This window comes from Acanthisitta chloris, unplaced genomic scaffold (genome assembly GCF_000695815.1).
Source record: "Acanthisitta chloris isolate BGI_N310 unplaced genomic scaffold, ASM69581v1 scaffold2465, whole genome shotgun sequence".
NCBI classification, from domain to species: Eukaryota; Metazoa; Chordata; class Aves; order Passeriformes; family Acanthisittidae; genus Acanthisitta; species Acanthisitta chloris.
Genome location: NW_008675175.1, coordinates 27104 through 47307, shown reverse-complemented (window position 1 = coordinate 47307; position 20204 = coordinate 27104). Strand labels below are relative to the sequence as shown.

The window sequence follows — 20204 nt, the reverse complement described above, 5'->3', positions numbered from 1 at the left end:
TCCTTCTACCTCACTGTACCTGAGGGCAGCAGCCTGGACAGTAAAAATACATACAAGTGAGGTCTGCTAAATCAGGTAATAAGAACTTTGAACAGAATAAAATTCATTTTCGGAACTGAAAACAGTCTGGAAAGTAAAATTTCATGTCAGTGATGTAAGAATTTGCCTTTGAGATCCACCTTTGTGTTCTGGTGGGTACTAATCACTGCAGGAGGTGCCCAGCCCACCCCTGCCCATGGCAGCAAATGGGCTCTGTGTGCTCTGGCATGCAGGGTAGGGCAGGGAGGAGGCATTTTTACACCCCAGGGACCCTGTGTGCTCCACAACTGATGGGTATGGGGTGAGGCAATTACTCCAGCCACCCGCTGCAGGTGATCTGCACCAGAGCTCCAGCATGATGGCAATGGCTTCATACTTCATAAGGGAGGAATTACTTTATGTATACTTGTTTATACTGGTGTGAAAGTGTTTGTGGGAGAATTATTTCAGTTTTACTTATTTTCTTCTTAATAGTGGAACAAGGTTTTGCTTAAAGTCATGCATTCCAGTCAGCAAGAACAACCTAGATAGACAGTTTAGGTGTTTCCTGGTATTACCAGAATCAGTAATACCTGAATCAGAAAAAGAACATCCAGTTTTGGCACCACATTTCAATATGTGGTGTCAGTTCAACAGCCTGCTACAAAGGACAAGCCAGCAATTACCTAAAGGAACAGAGAATGATAAAGATGGATAGTCCCTCACTGAATACAGGAATAAGAATACTTGGCCTTGGCCTAGGAGGCCTGAAATTAATGCTTCATTCTTTATCCTGGTCACCTTTTGCTCTCCCATGGAAGAAAACCAAATTAAAATAGTAAGAATTAGAAAGCTTACTTGGCTTGGAAGGCATTGTTGGTTCCCCTGTGGTCAAGGTCGTGACATAAGCATCCCACAATCAAAGCTAAAATTTCAATTTCACTTAGAATCTCCTGAAATCCTGCAGTCTGGGAGGGAAAAAAAATAGCAGCTGTAACTATCAGTAGCAAAAGGGATTAGTTCATCGAGCAACAGTCAACTTTGTTTTGATACCATGAACATTTCAGTGAGGAGAAGATAAATGCTTTATTGTCATATTCTATTCCCTGCTGTGTGTTAGATGGTTAGCAGAATAGATAACGTCCTTGGAGTGATCTGTTATTATCTTTGTTGCATTTCCAGCATGCTATTTCTCCACTACCCAGAAGGCACTAAAGGCAAAAAAGAGCTGAAAACAAACACCAGTAACTGCATACTAAGACAGGAACTGGATTTTCCGATCAGAGAAAAAAAAAACCCAAATAGCTAAATTGATTACATTTTGAAATTAGTGTTCAAAGAAGTATTTAGAAAGATTTATTCAATCCTGAGATGACCACCTTAGTCAATCCCTACTGTCAGAGAGAGCTGAGATGTTAAATCAAAAGACCTATAAAAGAACTGAGATAAAATATGCTCTATGGAACTGTTATGAACTATTAAGAGATGTTTTATCTGGGACAATGAAACAAAGCAGCATGATTTGAAGAGGAAATTACTCAAATGGTTTATTTCTGCTGCAGATACCCACTTGATTTTGGGAGAGACTTTTGAAAACAGAGAAGAAACACTACTGTTGTTAACCTCAAGCATCTTGAAGAGATCCTGTCTGGAGGAGGTGCTAGAGCCTGTGTGGGACGTCATTTCTTTGGTACTGTGCATCTTACCCATGGCAGAAACAACCTGCTTCTTCAATTCTTCAGAAGCAGAAGGTCAAATAGCCTGCAAAAATAACTGATCTCCATCCCAGAAAATCCTAACACTTGTCTTTTCATGGTCCCAGTCTCCAATGACATGCCTCAATTAGACACATGATCGAGTTATTATGAAAGGAAATTATATAAAAGAAATGTAAAATACATTCATATTGGAGGACCAAACCAAGGCTGAACACTAACACATGTAAGGAATCCCAGATTCCCTTCATTTTCAATGGAGCATAATTATCATTTCACCCTTTGGCAAGAAGATGGTTTAAGTGATACAGTGGGACTTGATGCCCTTCTATGGTAGGAACTTACAGTTCACTCAGAAATGCCAGTCAGTTGCTGCAATACTCTGTGAAACTCTGCTATTCACCCTGAGGACCACAAATTCTACTTAAAGAAATGCACATTCAAACCCAAGTAGGCTCTGTTTTGACAGCCTGAAATGTGGCCATGGTTAATACTTAGGCAGTACAGGGAGCCACATTCCCCCAGGTGCTCAAGAATGCATTTCAGTGGGAACTGAGGAAGTGTAGGACTTGCTACAAAAGCTTCATAATTGCTTAAAGTTTCCATATCAGAAAAGATGATCAAGTATGAGGAAAATCCTAGGAAAGAGATTCTCCTGATATCTAGTGACATTGCTTTAATTTATAAGTTCAGTAACACCCACCCAGATAGAGGAAATCTTCTAAAAATAGTGTTTTCTCTTTTTATTTTGTTAAACATTGGTCCTGTCTAGCAAGTAATAATAAAAGCGTATTTTTAAAAATGGTATTAAAAATGGGTTCGTAACTGACAACATGACACATTGTCAAATTTCAACCCAGAGAAAATATTCATGGCTAAGTTAAAACAACTTAAAATAGAAGTTTTATAATCTGAAATTGATGTAGTAATAAATATTCTTTAGCATAACACACACTTTGATTAAACTCAGGGATTCAACTTGTATTACAAATGCAGGAAAGCTGATTAAGGAATTTATTAAGGGCAGCAGTATCTCAAAAATAAATGCCACATTTTATTTAACCAAAATCTTGTCATTGAATATATGAAAGAAATATAGCATGTCACTGAGTGAAAAACATTTAATTTAAAACAATGTTACAGTAAGGGGATATCTTCTTTAAACATAATGCAAGAAAACAGAGGATTACATTTCCCCATTTTCTGAATTTACACAGAGAGAAAAAAATACATGGCTAGAGACCATGGTGCAGTAAAATTTATTTTCACCAGAAAAAGAATGACCCATAACTCATGAGTGGCAGAGTCTCCAGTGAGTTATGGAGGTCATTCTTTCATGTGAGGAAATGAATTGCATTCATTATACCTTGCCCTACATCTATATGTTTTGTTATTAGCACACCAGATGAGATTTTAATTTTGTATTGCTTACTTGTTCATTTTTACCCTTTGAAATAACTGTTGAAGTGAACTATGTTGGCAAAGGGATTGATAATGAAGCCTGTGCTTGATCCTGCGGTTTACTCTCACACGATACCCTTAACTTCCAGGAGCAGCCTTGCTGCAGTGCTTATCTTCAGAATATTTGGGCACCTGAAATACAGAACTATGGCTCACAGAACTGGGTTGTAATTGCTCAGGAGACAGAAAACTTAGATATTCAGGAACATACTTTAGATATGCAAAAGGATGAGCACACCAGGAGAGAAGTAACTGGTTTACTCTTTGTGGATTTCTGTTGTTTGGGTTGTTCAACCCAGCTGAATTTTCCTGGATGGGAGTATGGTCAGGTCATTACTGTATTACAGATTAGACATTACTGTTATGATAAATCCTACCTGAAAATGCCCTAAAATAGACTATTGGTTAATATTTGTGGTGCAGTCTATATTGCTGACTGCCACAGAGAAATTAGAAATAAGGTGCAGTAACTGCACAAAGCACTGCCTTCTTGACCATCCCCTTTTAATCAGTGAAAAAAGAAGGCACATACCAACTTGGATGGTATCCCTGAGAGAAATGCAGGAGGGGCAAGCCTTGCACTGTTAGTAGTCTCTTGACTATCTTTTGTGTCTTTTTTTTTTTTTTTACAAGATCAGTCTTACTATCTCTGGAAGGGAGAGGAGACAAAACAGACCATACAGCTGAACTTGCTCTGATCTCAGCCAGAGCCACAGCAAAGCAGAGTGGGATGCATGGCAAATCCTGTGCTGTGAGCACACACACCCAGCCCTGCACGTGGAATTGCTCATTCAGTTTATTACCAGGAGCATGGGCAATGAAATGAGCTTGGCTTGAAAAATGCAGGATCACACCCACAGACAGTTGCGTCTCTGCGCTGACTGCTAAAAGGATCCTGGAATTATGCTGGGAGAACCATGCTCAAAGCAGCTTATGGAGAGGCCTGGCAGGCTGCTGGTGGATCTGCTTTTCCCCTGCTGCCTGCCGATGGGGTCCCGCCAGCCGGGGTGGATGGGGACGCCTGGGGAGAGCAGTTTCCCAGGGGAGGCGCAGCCTGCGCAATCCTGGCCTCGGAGCTCCACCTAGTGCGGCTCGGAGCTCCTCACCCCGGCAGCGTCTGCAGAAATTCATGCCATTCACACCGAACGCTGCTGCCTGCCTTTGCCCTTGTCAGCAGAGTAAAAAGCCTTTCATTTTTCTAAAGTTGAAAAAGGAAAGGCATGTCAAGTTTATAAACCTTTGAAAATGACCGATGCCCATGTGTTACCACCAGATTTCATTAAAGAACACCAGAAAATGCCTGCTAAAGCAACACTAATTCTGCTCAGCTGAACAACCTCATGCTCAGAAGAAGAGGTGACCATTCTCTCTTGTTGTACGACTCCTTTTCCTTTGCTCCCGGTGCACGGTACAACTTCATAGACACATAGAACCATAGAATTTTAGGCGTTGGAATGGACATTACAGATCATCTAGTCCCAACCCTCTGCCATGGGCAGGGACACCTCCCACCAGACCAGGTTGCTCAAGGCATCATCCAGCCTGGCTTTGAACACTGCCAGGGTTGGGGCAGCCACTACTTCCCTGGGCAGCCTCTTCCAGTGTTGCACCACTCTCACAGGAAAAAACTTTTTCCTAATATTTATCCTGAATTTCCCCTCCTTCAATTTGAACTTGTTACTCCTTGACCTATCACTGCAGTTCCTAACAGAGTCCCTCTCTGGCTCCCCTGGAGCCCCTTCAGATACTGATAGGCTGCTGTGAGGTTTCCACATAACCTTCTCTTCTCCAGGCTGATCAGTCCCAACTTCCTCAGCCTGTCTTCAAAGGGGAGATGCTCCAGTTCTCTTACCAACTTCGTGGTTTCCTCTGGACTTGCTCCAACAGGACCTGTGCTGCAAATGGCACAGACTGTGGAGTCTCTACCTCTACAAACAGAGTCCAAGTGCTCACTGCACTGTGGAGACCAGTCGGCAACGAGAACATAGACATTCAGTGATTAAATATTAGGGAACAAGCACATGATATCCCAGATAAATAAATACTTGCAACAAATGCTACAAATGTGGCCAAGTTAATATTCACAATAGAGAACTCTAGGCATTAAAGATGAGCATGAAGAAAAAATGGAAAAACTGAAATTCTTGCCAGAAAATAAGGCAAACCCTAAATGTGAAGTACAGCAAAATGTGTTGTGTATGCACAGACACGTTGCTTCTCTTTTGCCATATTAACCAGAATGTTAAACACGCAGGATCACTGAATTTTTTATTGATACATTTACAAGAATTGACGAGCCAAGCATGGGTTGTTTCATGCAGTGAGGTAGCTGTGGGGTAGGGAGAGAGAGCAAATAATAGCAGTGGCACTTTCAATAGAATTTACTTGTATGCTGAAAGGAGTTACAAGTATTGATGGAGATACATATTAATAAAACCCCTAAGTGTTAACAGTGACCATTGGAGACACAAGATTCACTTAGATCACTATGTTGGAAAATAATGTCGAAATGTTTCAGGCAATACCTTCTCCAGCTATTTAGATGAAACTGGATAAGGAGGTAATAAATATCAGCATAATAAATACTTTGGAATTCTAATTTTCCTTGGTTTTGTACTTTCCAGTTTAAGAGTCTGAAATAAATGTCAAATCAAAGAGTTCCAAAAGAAAAATATTTTGTAAGATCAAGATCTATAATAACAAGCTCACTCCAAGACTGCCATCTGTTTTCAGTCACTTTAATGTGCCTATGATATCACTGTCACTAAAACACCATAAGCTTTTGCCAAATATATGCTGCCTGAAGTTGAATAAGTTCTGTGTGCTTTGCCATTGGAAGTGGGTAGCATAATAACTAAAAAAGAAATTGGATGCTGGAAAATGTTTAGACAGGTAAGGCAAACGTGGCAGTAAAAGCTGTTACAGGACTGTGCCTGTAGCTCGATACTCACGGTTAGCATGGCAAACATGAGCTGGCAGACGTTGAAAGCATGTCTCCAGTTGTGGTACAAAACCATCCGGTAATTCTTCCTAACAGTCAAAAGCCACCTACACAGTGTCTGAAATGGAAAGGACAAACTGCATCAGGGCTGCTAAATGTGTATAAATGGCCAGAGCAGTGCCAAGACAAAAGGAGCAGAGATCTGCAGCGCAGATGGTTACCTCGTAGTCAATTTTAAACTTCTGAACCATTCCAAGTTCCATGAACATCCGCAGGGCTGCAGTAATCATGGCATCCACATCAAGTGAGAAGTCATCAAAATGGATATCGTCGATGCCAAGCTCTGACACCAGAGGGATGTTTGCTGCCTGAAAATGCCAAAAGGAAACTTCTGATTCAAAACTTTCTGTGCCAGTCTTACAGGAAACGATCCATGCATCAGTTCTGATCTGCCAATACATTCCCTGCTTGATTTGAATGCTGAGCAGTAAAAGTCTTCATCTGAGAAACACAAACATGTCAAGCTAACAGAGTGTGGAAACAGTGGGAAGGAGAAGAACCTGGTATGAGCCGGAAATCTGTTCACCATCCCAACTGGAGCCCAGATATAGTATTTAGGCTGAGAGATGACCGTTTTACAGCTACTGCAGTAACACAATATATTCCAATGCAAATTACAATGCCGTAACACAAGAAACATCTGGACAGCCAGCAGCTGGGAATTTTAATTGCTACCATTTAGAAATGCAAAGTAAATATACACTGCTCTGCAGAATTTCTTCATCCAAATGTCTTTACAACCATAAGCATACAAGTGCCCTTTGCTTTACACTGTTCACTACACAGACATAGAACCAAAAGAAGAGTAATACAAGAAATGTCTAGCAGAAGTACTTTTCAAAGAAAAATAAAAGAGTTTTCAACATGCTGAGTATATAGTAAGTCAATATAACAACAGCAAAAGCCTTATATTTTGCATTGTCTATGTAACAGGGACTGTTTTTGTGTTTGTAAGACAGGAATGAGCTTCTCATACACACAAAAACATAGGACTGAGTGTGCCTGACTGGCTAATGCATACAATTGAGCACACAGATGTGTTGTGCCTGGCCCCATGGCAGCACCTGCATAAGCCAGGCAGAGGTGCTGACAACCCTCATGGGCTGCTTTGCCCTTCCTTATGCCCCTCTGGACTTGCCACTCATCTCCCTAGAGAGGGCAGGTGGAGGAGGATGCATTTGCTGAAGGAGCATCTGTTCCCTGTCTCCTTTAGTGAGAAGGTGATGGGTCAGGTAGAAGCCTCACAAAGGGGCTGGATCTAGCCCACGGGTTATGAGCAGAATGAGTTAAAATCATATGGCCTCAGCTGGTGTGGCACTTCCAGCTGCTCACCTGCATAAAATATCAGTCAGTTCATGCAACTGTAAGCTCACCTTCACAGTTACAGCCTCTATGTGATCACCTTATGGTTTCCTTTTTGAAAGCTTGTGTTTTGAAATGCTGCACCCTAACTATAAAAACTTGCTGGCATATAAAAAGCTCTCTGTGGCTGAAGAGAAAGCGTCACCTAAATTATTATTTTTATGCAGATATTAAGCTGCTTTAGCTGTACCTTGTTAGGGAAGATGTATACCTGTCATAAAATAGTATTAACATTGCAGTGTTAACTTACTTCCTAGCTAGAAGAAAAGTCTTTTTGGGTACTGACCCAGTAAAGCACAGCAGTACCACAAAAAGTCATGGCAGTATGTCTGAACTTAACTGATATAGGAAATACAACAAACCCATCAAGTGTCATCCCAGGACACAGCTGAAGAACCTCTGGAGCATGCAGGCAGAGGTGTAAGTTCTGTTAACTGCACACTTAATTGCCTGCTAGCATTACTTATCCAGGTTGAATAGATTCAGCATCCTTTTTTGAATGATTATTGAAACATCTGAAATACTTCTAGATGATCCCAACAGGAGTTACACTTTAACACCCTTTAAGAGAAGGCTGAAAAAACTATGCATATACTTCTGAGGTAAAGAGAGAGAAAACAAATATGGTTAGGTGTGCAGCAGGAACCATAGAATCATAGAATTTTAGCAGGTAGAATGGACCTTACAGATCATCTAGTCCCAACCCCCTGCCCTGGGCAGGGAATGCTCATCCAGACACTGCACTGTCCAGACCTTCAGTAGTCTTTCAAAAATTGTGACTTTTTTATCATTCAGTTACTCTTCAGAGCTTTGGAGGATACTCTAGATGCACACTAATATGTAGTTTAGGAATACACTCACTGCATAGAAAGAGACTCTTTATAAAGCGTCTTGGAGGGAAGAAACACATTTGTCCATCTTACTTGTTAGTTCCTTAGTGAAAAGTTTAACAATGATGCTAAGACAGAAGCACTTGATTGTGAGTAGACGTTCTTGAAATTGTTTCATCAATACTATCTTTACAAACCTACTGCTGCATTTTCATTAACTTTGAAGTCAGCTCTGATTGAACTTTTCACCTTTTTTGCCTCTTAAAGGAAAACAGATCTTTTCCTTGCTATTTTTCACTGGAACCAAACACCTTTACCAGCCTGTTACAATTCAAGGGAAAGCACTTGAAGCAGTTTCTCCATTACAATTGTTTTTCCATTTGTCAAACAGTAGAGAAATAACAATATATTCCAAATCTATTACAAATTGAACAACTGGATATTAACAAAGCAAGTCAAAACCAATTTCTTCCCATGTCAGTCTGAAACTTCTAAATATTTATGAGGTTTTACATTCCTAAATTTAACAGGAGTGCCATAATCCAAAATAACTGCTGAATTAATAGCCAGGAGATAACATTTGTATAAAAGAACCATTTGCTTTACAACAGCAATAAAGGAAACAACAGAATTATGAGTGTAGAGACTAATTTGAATAATGTTAAAAAAATGATATGTTGTGGGGCTGCAGCAATATTCTGGCTGCACCTGGCACTGACTATCCTCAGCTTCTTAGGCTAGAAATGCAGAAGTCCAGGGTTTATAGGAGAGCAGTCATTAAAACTTCATTTTTTTAATTACAGAGGTATAAAAAATATTCATAATACAGAATATGAGAACATATCCATCCCTGAAATCTTGCTGTGCTGCAGGACAAATTCCAGTGGATTTCTTAAAATAAACAGCAATAATAACACTTTCTTCCAGGAAAACAGAGGGGATGAAAGTACCATGACAGCTAGAGGAAGGGGCAGGCAATTAAAATTCAAGTTACAGTGAAATTTTTTTGTGAAGTACCCCAGTGATTTAGAATCACTTAAAAGCCTTGCTTCCTTTTGAACATTTTAAAGTTCAATTTCCCCTTTCTAAAAGCAATTAAGAACATTCTACTCTGAAATCTTTTTACCCTGTGAATCAAGCGATTTCAGTGCTCTTCATCCTTGAGAAAAACTCACATGACTCTTCTGTGAATTTATGGTAAATTAAAACTGGATGTGCCTCCTCTGGTCATATTTAACCCAGTAGTAAACCAAAAATGTGTCTTGAAAGGAATCAACACTAATTTGGGCTGAATACATGGAAGGCAACTGGTCTTGCCTAATACAGTAGAAACTCAGCAGCTGCCAGACTGGGAAACTATAATTGCTTGTAGACAGCTTGAAGAAAAGGATGTCATGCCTCCAAGAGCATAACTATAAGGTCTGTGACTCCATACTCAGGTGTGTGTGGGATAGGGTGGAATGAATACAGGAAGGAGGAAAAGTGCCTTTGTACTCAATTCAGATTGGAGACAGGTTCACCTTTCCCCACTGCCCTTTGCTATCAAGTAAATTGTATCACAACCTGCTCAGTACATGTGAACAACTAGGAGACAGATAACTGGTTGAGCCTTACACCTTACATTAACCATCATAAAAGGGTCCTATGTCATTAATGACTTCAAAATGTATGGAACACCAAAGTGGCTTCAAGCATAAAGTCACAATTCTGGCCACATAAAAGACAGCCTATGGGAACAGAAACATAACATTTCTGGTTCAGTATTAATAAGCCTTGGGGTGCTGTGGCTGAATAAAACCTAACAAAGAAAATGTAAAGAAACTAAAGAGAAAAATTTTTAGGAAAACTTTGAAAGGCTGAATACTGGAAATAAAGGCTGTTACTTGATGCTTACACCTTAGAGCTGCTGAAGACAACTTCACTGTTTTAGATGTACATGAAAATGAGCTGTATAGAATTGGTACTTTATATTGTTGGCATGCAACTAGATAACAATAAAGACAAGGATTCATTTATACTATTTTTTTCCTTCTGGGCAGTATGTGTTCATGTGTAAATGTACGTCAGAAAAATGCAGTATAGTATGGGCACACAGAGTGTTTTACAACATTCTCACTGTAAGGGCTGAATGAAGTGATTGCAATCAATCAACACAAGCAAAAGTGAAGTTTTCTGCTATTCCTACTAAACACATTTTCTGAACAAGACAGAGGTTTTACATTCAGCTTGGTTAATATTACTTAAAATTGCTTTCCTTTTAATCCTACATGTTTCTGACATGTAACACACAAATACCTTCCTAACAGCCAATACTGCTATGAGAAAATATATGCAAAGAATTTCATTAAATGTTCTCTTGCATATTAACTTTAAATCAGTTTATAGTTATACACAGTACAAGAAGGATCCCTTGTAGAAGGGTGAAAGGAAAGGGGAAGCTTCCTGTCCTGAATAGCTTACAGGTGTGATAGCTGCTCTAAGCTCATGTCTTGCCATTTTAGCATGTGGAAACACATTACCAGTCCTTCCAAATAGGGAAGAAACTCTAGGAATTTCCCTAATGATCCACACAGTTTTACAACCAAGCTTCCTGTGTGGGTTTTCACTACCTGAAAGCTATACTAAACTAAAAATCTTGTGCAGATAGATGTACTGCCAGTGGAGACCAGCAGACAGGGCACATGCTGCCAGAATAAAAAGTAGTCGTTTTTTTTTAGGGAAAAAAACTGTATCATGTCAGGAATAAATATGAAATCACAACTGGGATATTTAATAATCTCCAATAGCAGAATTTGGTTATTAGGCAGCCTGGGTCAGTAGTGGAAAGAGGGCAATTTTAAGGCAGTAATGACATTTTATCTCATATTGCAATAATCCTCTTATTCAATCATTATCTCCTACAGACTGGCACACACTGATAGCTTAAGCTGCTTCTTAAACAGAAGGTGCATACAGATCAAGGGTCTGATCTCAATAACTTATTCATCATTGCATGTTATATGAAAACAGTTTTTGATTACATTCGATACTAAGAACACAGGACAAAAATGTCATTTCAGAGACTGACAGGGAAATCTCACTAAATGATTTTGCACTAACTCATCCAATAGCATATTCTTCACAATCATCTATATCCATATTTGATAACATGATAAAATCAGATGTGAAGAAACATTCTTTCTCCTCAGAAAATGCTCACTCCTACAGAAGCAGTGCAACTAAACACAGAAAACACTGCACTGAAATCCTACTTTGCTATGTCATCTTAAACTCTTCATACTTTGGGTTTAGTACCTGTGTGGATAAGACATCAGTGCTTATTATGCAAGGAAATAATTTTGAAACGTACTGGTAAATGTATTAGTGTGGCTTAGTTTAAAAAATGAAAGGCAGATTCTGCCGTTTGGTACACTCAGCTTCCTTCCCGTGCCATATCAGAACTATTCTGTAACAGTAACTTCTGCTACTGAATATAGTCCAGTTTTTGTACAGCCTCATTTACAATGGCATGTGAAGTGGTTAGCAAGGTCTCTCTCCCAGAAAATACTGCCAGACTGATGGAGAAAAAGTAACAGGAAACTTGATTATCTGTAACACATATAAAGATAGCCCATGAAATATAGATCCCCATGTAGCAAAAGAATGGCAAAACAATGTGGTGTGTATCTTAAATCCCAGGGGCACTGTCTGAGTCTGGAATCCATGTACTATTTGAATAGCCCATCAGGATCTGACCTCATTTACACTTTACAGTGAAACTAGAGCTCCAGACGTACACCAAAAAAAAATTAAGACTGCCCTTTCAAGCATCTTCACCTAGAATCTCTCTCAGAAGATTAGGAGTGAAAAACCTTAAAGGATGATCATCAAAACCTTCAAGGAAAGCATCAAAGTGAAGAATATTTAAACATAATGCATTCTTTATCTCTCACTTAATCTTCTATGAAGCCATTCCAGAGACAATATTTTCTGATGGCAAAAACTTCTATTTGTAAAGGGGTTTTCCATATATAAAGGCCTCTAAAATACTTGTTTATATTTATAGCTGCAGGCATCTTTTAAAATATATCTTTATAGTCAGTTATTAGCAGTAGTGGACAAATTTCGCACTTCTTCACAGCCATGGAAGACCAAAGCCTGTTATGTTCCAGTCTGACACATTTACTGTCTCCAAAAGAGAAAGAATCAAATGTTGCAGCTCAGGGATGTTTAATGCCCACAGCAACTCAGCTTTTAAAGGCCTCCATCTGTTACTGCAGACTGTGGATGGCATCTCTCTGCCCTTCACCATGCCAAGATAGCACCTCTTTTCCAATGCCCAACCAAAGCAGAAACAGGACAGTGGCATTTAAAGGGAATTTTACACTATTCACACTAAAGGGGAGTGGGTGTGGAAGAGACTTAAAGTGTGCTGTATTTTTCTCTTGACTTTGATTCTAATAATTTAACATGATTATCACAGTAGCATTGCTGATGCCTTCAACAGTGAAATTGCCCAGAAACACAGACTCATTTAGGTTAAAAAGGAGCTTTTTAGACCAGCTGGTCCTACACCCCTGCTCAAGCTGGGTCCAAACCCCAAATTAATTTACCCTTCAATAGCTTGTACCAAATTCCAATTCTCTGAGACTGGAATGAGACAGGAGTGGGGCTTTGGACTCCTCTGAAGGCAGTTGGATGTAACATTACATAAGAAGAACTCATGCTGCCATATAAACACACTTTGCCACTGTCAGATCTACCAGACTCCTCGTTTTGTTGTTCCAGTCTATGTGAATGTTTTACATCTCAACAGCGGCTGGATAAAATACAGACCCTGGAACAGGATTTGTGTATTTTAAACCTTCAGAGTAACCCAACAGATAAACAGAGGGTTGCAATTCTGAGATCAAATACCCAAACTCTGCCCAAAGTCCCACAGTAGGTGTCTGAGCCCTTTGCTGGAAAAGGTCATTCCTTGCTTCAGTCAAAGTTTTACTTCTGTAAACCAACCATAATGCTGCTCTTGTATCCAGCTTCAAAATCTGCAGCCAAAGCATGTACATGTGGTGCAACTGCTCCATCCCCAACTCACAAATGAACAGTGTAACATGTAATTTACACAGGAAATGTGGAAGAAAGAAAGTTTCATTTAGCCTTGTTGCATTTGGTTTGACCATTTACCAAACATAACTACTGCTTAGTATAAATACTGATATTTGTTTTAATCAGGAGAAATTTCATGGCATTGAGAAAGCTACTTTATTTTGTTTCTTCTGTTAGAACAAGAAATGTAGCCATTAAGCAATATATCACCATCAAATATAGCATTTAGGACAAAAATATGGTATTTACTTTCTGCTTTTGGGATAAAGCTGTGTGTGCCTGAGGAACGGATTTGCCTTCTTATAATCTTCATTTTAAAAGGGCAAAGGAAGGTATTACATTATTACACATGCTATTTCCAAAGGAAGGCCCAGAATTATGTCTAAAAAGGCAAAAGCATTTTGAATGCTTCTCATCAGTCAATCAGCCCTGCCTGAACATGTCACTTGCTGAACTTGGGACCCATCAAAAAAGAATAATACATTTCAGAGCATAAAAATATTTCAGAGATAAAAATATCACATTTAAAATTTTGTTACACACTGTCATAGAAAAGACACAAAATGCGTTGTTTTATGTTGCTAGAAATCAATCCTTGATGTTAAAGTTGTTTCTTAGTACACAGGAACAAAATATATGGCAGCCTATAAAAGGAATAAGAAATTTTGATTTTAAAGGAACAGAGACATAAAATAAAAGCAATTAATGGTCTGAGCATCTATTATTCTTAAGGCCAAAGTCCATAACCACAGCAGCCTAGGACTGGAGTTTTACAGGGCATGCACATTCGACACAATGATCTCCCAAGGCGCTCGGGGGAGTGTTCACGTCCCTTTGGCTTATGGTGATTAGGAAATAACCAGTGTGTCACATACTGCAGGCTAGCAACTGTCGAATTTTTATGACCATTAGTGTAGATGAGAAGTTCATACAAAAGGCTCTATTCAGTCCCTGTTCCAGAATTTCAAACAAACACAAGCAGCAAACCTAGGGCAAGTATTTCTCTGCACTACAAAAGTGTCAGGCATGCAAACTGCCATTTCCCACCATGGATTCACTTGGTTTTGGTAGCAGAAAGTCAGCTTTGTTGCTCCCATGAAGAGCAGAATGGGTAATGTGGACTGACCCCTCTCAAGCTGTAAATTTGGGAGGGTGAGAACAGAAGGATACAAGTTAGCCTTTTCCTACCTGGAATGGGGAAGAAAGGTGCTAGCTGTTTCCTTGAAGTTGCTTCCTCAGAAGAGTAAAAACCTGATTAAGGGTGGAAGGAACAGGCTTCTTCTCCCAGAAGACATGATGTGAAGGCACAGAGAGAAACTAGCTCTTTTGGTGGCCAACAGCCCAAACTGTGCCCTGCAATTCTCAGTTGGACACATGGTGCAATAGAGCACGTGAAAGAAGTGAAGGTGTTGTCAAGAAGAGACACTAAAAATTAACAAAAAACAGAACCTCAAAACCCCCACCAGTGCCACAATGGCACATACACTGGTATTACACTACTTTTTTGACCCCAGCATAGTCCAGCAGCACTGACTGCACCCAAGCCAAGCTGCAGGACCACTAGTGCCATGCCACCATGGGGCTGTGGTGATGCTCAGAGTGCACAACAAGGGCAATGGACAGGGTTCCTATGAGCCACTGAAATTTTCTTTCTGAGCAGCTGTGACAAATCAGGCTGGCAGTACAGTGACTGGTGGTGAAAGTTATGCAAATGTATGAATGGGTTACTGCTCCACAGGGGATAAACTCCTATTTCAGACCTGCTAGAGTGACAGCTATAGCAGAATACTGTCAGGTAGACAATAAATAATATTGACAACACCTTCAAGCTTACAACATACATTTACAGAAAAGCTACAGAGAACATTTAAGTGATTATCCTAAAAGTATGTTGTATCTTTGCATTTTTCTCCTTAGTTTTTATCAAGTTCTGATTGCATGTTTAAAAGAAACCCACCCATCCTCTTCTGAACCCATAAATCACTCACTGGCAGCCTTCAGGACTGCCCGAAAGAGCTTTCTGCTCAACCAGAAGTTTGTCTTATTACAGTTTAACAAGCCAGGGGTTATCCTGTGTGAGGCTTCTCCAGGGCAGACTGAACACTAAGCCCAGTTCCACTCCCTGTATCCTCCATAGCACCCTTCATCCCACAAAGCACACCAGCAGAGAAAGCCTGAGCACCCAACTGCACAGCAGCACAGAGCTCTAGTTCACACACAACTCACAGCCTCACCACCACGTGCTTTCTGACAAAAATTAAAATGAACAGACCCCATTCTTTCAACAAAAACATATAATAGGCACTTAAATCTTGCATTTGTTTAGCTCCTTACTTACTACCTACATATTTCCAGCTTTATAAATTTCCTCTAGGCAAAAGTTACTTTCATATATCACTACTTTGAGGTGAAAGGCTCCAACACAGCCATAAATATTTGTTTCTTGTCATTTATGGTTTGAATACATGTATATATATTATGCTGCTTGTAACTTTGCCTTACCACTCCTCACAGCAACAGGCTTCCTTCGGGGAAAGTACAGGTCACACAAGTAGATACCTGGAATCAGTTTCACTGTAGAGTTTATGAAAGTCATAAATAGAGGTTTTTTTGTTATTTTTAAGGTGGGGGTTTTTGTGTGCCCATTAGCTTTAGTATAGACAAAACACACACTGCTGCATGGCAGCAAAGCAAGCAGGGTGAGTTGAGTTAGGTGTAAACAACCAAACAGGATGCTGTATGCACAGGCAGATTCTGATGAGGGTGTGTGTGTGCACTACAGTGTATTTCTCGTACATGTCAAGCATTTACACTTTAAATTTGAAAGACTAAAAATGCAGAACTACTGACATAACTTCTCTGTAAGAAAATAGATTTACTCTGCCTAGGATTTTGCCCGGACTAAAGCAATAGTGCCCCCACCAAGGCAGGCAATGAAACAGTGTAATAAATAACCTGTAGAAGGTTGCAATCGCTAGTATTTTGTACATAATATATGCTAGGTAATGTGTTTCTTGGATGACACAGGTCCATACACCCCAAATTGATCTAGAAAAGAAGTGTGTATCCATGTCATTTTAGTTCTTTCAAACAATCCCAGAGCCTAATCTAATACTGCACAGGAGCATGGTCACTCACATGCTCGTGTGTGGCAGCAGCTCTTTCAGCACAGCCTCATTCTCACCAGCTCATGGAGGAATGCAAAAAACCAGAAAAATTAAAAAAAAAAAAAAAAGCTGGGTATGAGACTGGATGTGACATGGCTGAACCAGTGAGCATCTTTCTCCCACGTTTCTTGGTAACTCGCGCAAGAAGGACACGCTGCCTATGCTGCTAACATATTCTACCACATGCACACGCACACAAACATTATGATGGTGTGAAAGTGCACTGGCATTACCTTTTTTCAGGATTTTACTGCTTAACAGAAATGCTGCTAGGCGACCAGCCTTAAAGTGGAGCAAGGATGGCACCCAGTGGCCAAACAGATTCATCTCAGCAAAACCTGTCATCCATTTCCTACTCTTCACTTTTGGGAGTTTTAGTTATAAAAAGGTCCTAGCTCTAATATCAACTTGGCTGGCAATGTCAAAAGCCTTTAAAGAATACTGCCTTCTTCCTTTGAGGGACATTTATGCTACTATCTGTAAAATATTTTGGAAAATATTGCCATTAATAATTTAAAATCAACACAAGTAAACATTTCTGACGAGCAACTGTTTGCAGCTGGAACATTGTACAAAGACAGAAAGAAACAAAGGAAAATACTTTTTCCTTTTGTAAGGTATATGCTAAGGAAAAAAGAAAATATACTTTTTTCTGGCTTTAAAGTCAGTACAACTACTAAGAAACTTGTTTAATTTTAAAATGAACATTAATAATATAAATTCCAACTAGAAAGTTTCTAAATAAATCTAAATAAAGTTTGTTGAAAAGCAACTTGATGTTATAACCAGAAAATTCCTAGTTATAACCAGTCTGCTGGCGCTACAAAAGAAATCCATGCACAGATAAATAGAGAATAGTTTAAAATATGAAATAATATGCCATTTTTATAGAGTTTTTTTAAGATTTCTTTCTTCCATGAGATCAAACAAACATTACAATGGTCTTACTGGACCAGACTGACAACGCAGGTCACGGAAGAGTAAGCAGGACTAGCCCCAGGGTTGGCTACCAACTGTGTGAGGAATAACTTGCTCTTTATTGGTGGCAAAAGAACCATGATAAACTCACAGTGAAGAAGTCCTAAAGCCCCATCTTTCACTGAAGTACCTCGATTTTTTTCAGTTGTTCTGGTCCAATCTAAGTGCACAAGTCTTTGCTAGGTAGATTTTTCTTCCAGCTTGAAAACTTTTCCCATTATAAATTCCTAAGTCTGGCCCTGACTGAAGTAGTGTTGATTTTTCCTTCCTTTTTTAATCATTCCTCAGATAGCCCTCAAGCTTGCATGGCATTTTAAATGTATTTCATGCCTTATCACTGTTTGCACAGTCGTTAGCTAAATGGTGCAGCAATGCTGAACTGTGTTTACTCCTTGATGTTTTCCAGCTGACAAGAGATTCTTATGGTATATGATGACCCATCAGATTGAAGGACAGACAACAGGTCTGTTGGAAAATAAATCATTTCACCTTGAATTGTGAGCAATACTATGTTCCCAACAATTGCTATTTCTAACTTGTTTTTCTAAGCATTCTCAAGACCTGGACCAATTGTGGGTTTGCATATGAAAACAGATGCAAGAAACACATAATTTCTCAAGTAAAGAATGAAATCCAGTATTTGAGAGCAGCAAAATAGCAGCACACTTTTTTTTTAGTAGGGATAACTTAATAATCGTAAGTGTTTTATTAGTCCTCTGCTGAAAAGTCTTAAGTACCACTGTATTAGTGTGCATAATTACTAGCAAACTGAAAAACAGCCACCATTAAAGGCACTAAGTCAATAATATTTTAAACTACTTAGAATGCTTTTTTTTGGTACTGCAAACATTGGAGTGTAGCATAAATTCTTAGTATTATCAAAATCTATTAAAATTTATTTCAGCTTTAGAGGAGACTTTTTAAAACAACTACTATAAAGACTGTGTTTTGACCATGCATTCTGTTAATACTTGTTTATTACTTCCTAAGGTATTTAACAAGGAGATTTAATCTCTGGTCTAACTATGAAGTAGCTGACCTTAGAAGTCATTTATTGTTTAATATTTCTGGTTACTGTGTGCCTTTACTCCACAGTCAGAACATCAATGTCGATTTTCCACTTGTTTTAAAAATCAGATGATCACTTCTTTTTAACCTACAGTGTAAATGTATTCAGAGATTATTCTGTATAGCATAAACTCTCAGGAATAAATACATTTGCTTTTGCATATTAAAAAAAATCCACAGGAAGGTCCTTATTGACTTCTGCATTATGCCCTTCCCTGATGGAATCCACACACCAGAATCTATTCGTTGCTGAAAGAAGCCTACTCCTTTCAAAAATTCACTTAATGACCTGTGCTAAACTCATAAATTAACAGGAAAAAATTGCCTGGGTGTGGGTATATAATTAAATTGTGGATTTTATCTAGCTTCCAGGCCACAGGTTTCTTTCTTTTGCCTTAACTCTCTCAAATTATATATAGCTTTTCCTCAAGAGAAAGATTTATTTTAGAACAGGATTTACTTATCTCCTACACTACAAAATAAACTGGGTTTGTGTGGGCTTATCATACAAATGCAACACAGTTGAATCACACAAATCTTTTGCGGTTAGAAACCTTGAAATCTTTCACAGATGTGTTAATATTTCTGTGCAAACAGGAAAACAAAACATGAAGAAGTGCCCTGCCCTGCTCAGATGATATGACAGCACAAGGGCAAGGAACTTGCCCAGTTAGAACACAAATATTCAGAGGTGGGTGGATGTTGTCCCCATGACCACTACAGCCTCCCTTTAACTCCTCCACAGCCAACAAGCAGGGCTGGCCAACCCTGTCAAATTGGCAGTTCAGTGCTTGGGCCTCAGTGGCTTAAAGTACTCCTTGTAAACCTTCACCCCACAATATCCTGGAAAAAAAATACTTCATTTGCCATGGAGGGAAGGGAACATTTTACTCTCGGAGCTCCACATTTTCTCCTGAAATAATAAATTGGTCGTTTTAGAAAGACAAGAGGAATCCTTTCAGTGACCTTTTGCAGCAATTTAATCTCATCTTGGTCACCTGTTAATACAAATAAATTCCAATGCTGAAATTTCAGTAAAACGGAATGTTTATATTTTTGAAACCAAATTCAGAATTCTCACTAGATTTTTTTCTATTAAGTACTCCTAGAATTAGGGTAGTGTGACACTAGTCTAGCAGGACAGCTCCAAAAGTAATTCCTGAACAGGTGCCTCTCATGCCTGACACACTGAAGTCATTTCACCTTCTTTATTTCTGATAAAACACCTCATGGAAGAAATTAAAGGAAAAAAACCTCAGGGATTATTATTTGAACTGGGAAACCATACTCCCCTGGTGCACTCCTCTCTGCCTTGGCAAGCTGCACTTTGTTCCTGGCCCAGAGAACATCAGCTTCCATTTGTTTGCCTTTTCTTTCTGTTTATTCATCACTTTTAATGCATTAACATCTACAATGGTAGGTCATATAATTTAACTCCATGCTTGCTGAAGAGAGATCTTTAATCAGATTAAAATCTGCACCCTGATAATTTCATTTGATGTTCCTATATCTAAACATT

At 39.2% G+C, this 20204-nt stretch overlaps 1 protein-coding gene across 1 annotated transcript in view; it reads right to left on the bottom strand.

Annotated features, from left to right (window-relative positions):
• The window catches only part of PDE11A (phosphodiesterase 11A), a 75754-nt gene that overhangs the window by 30994 nt on the left and 24556 nt on the right, over positions 1 to 20204 (bottom strand). Inside the window, exons 9-11 of the mRNA XM_009075611.1 lie at positions 6357 to 6503; positions 6146 to 6253; positions 877 to 986 (exon numbers count right to left, since the gene is read on the bottom strand). Coding sequence (XP_009073859.1) covers positions 877 to 986; positions 6146 to 6253; positions 6357 to 6503 — 365 coding nt within the window. The remainder of the gene's footprint in view (positions 1 to 876; positions 987 to 6145; positions 6254 to 6356; positions 6504 to 20204) is intronic.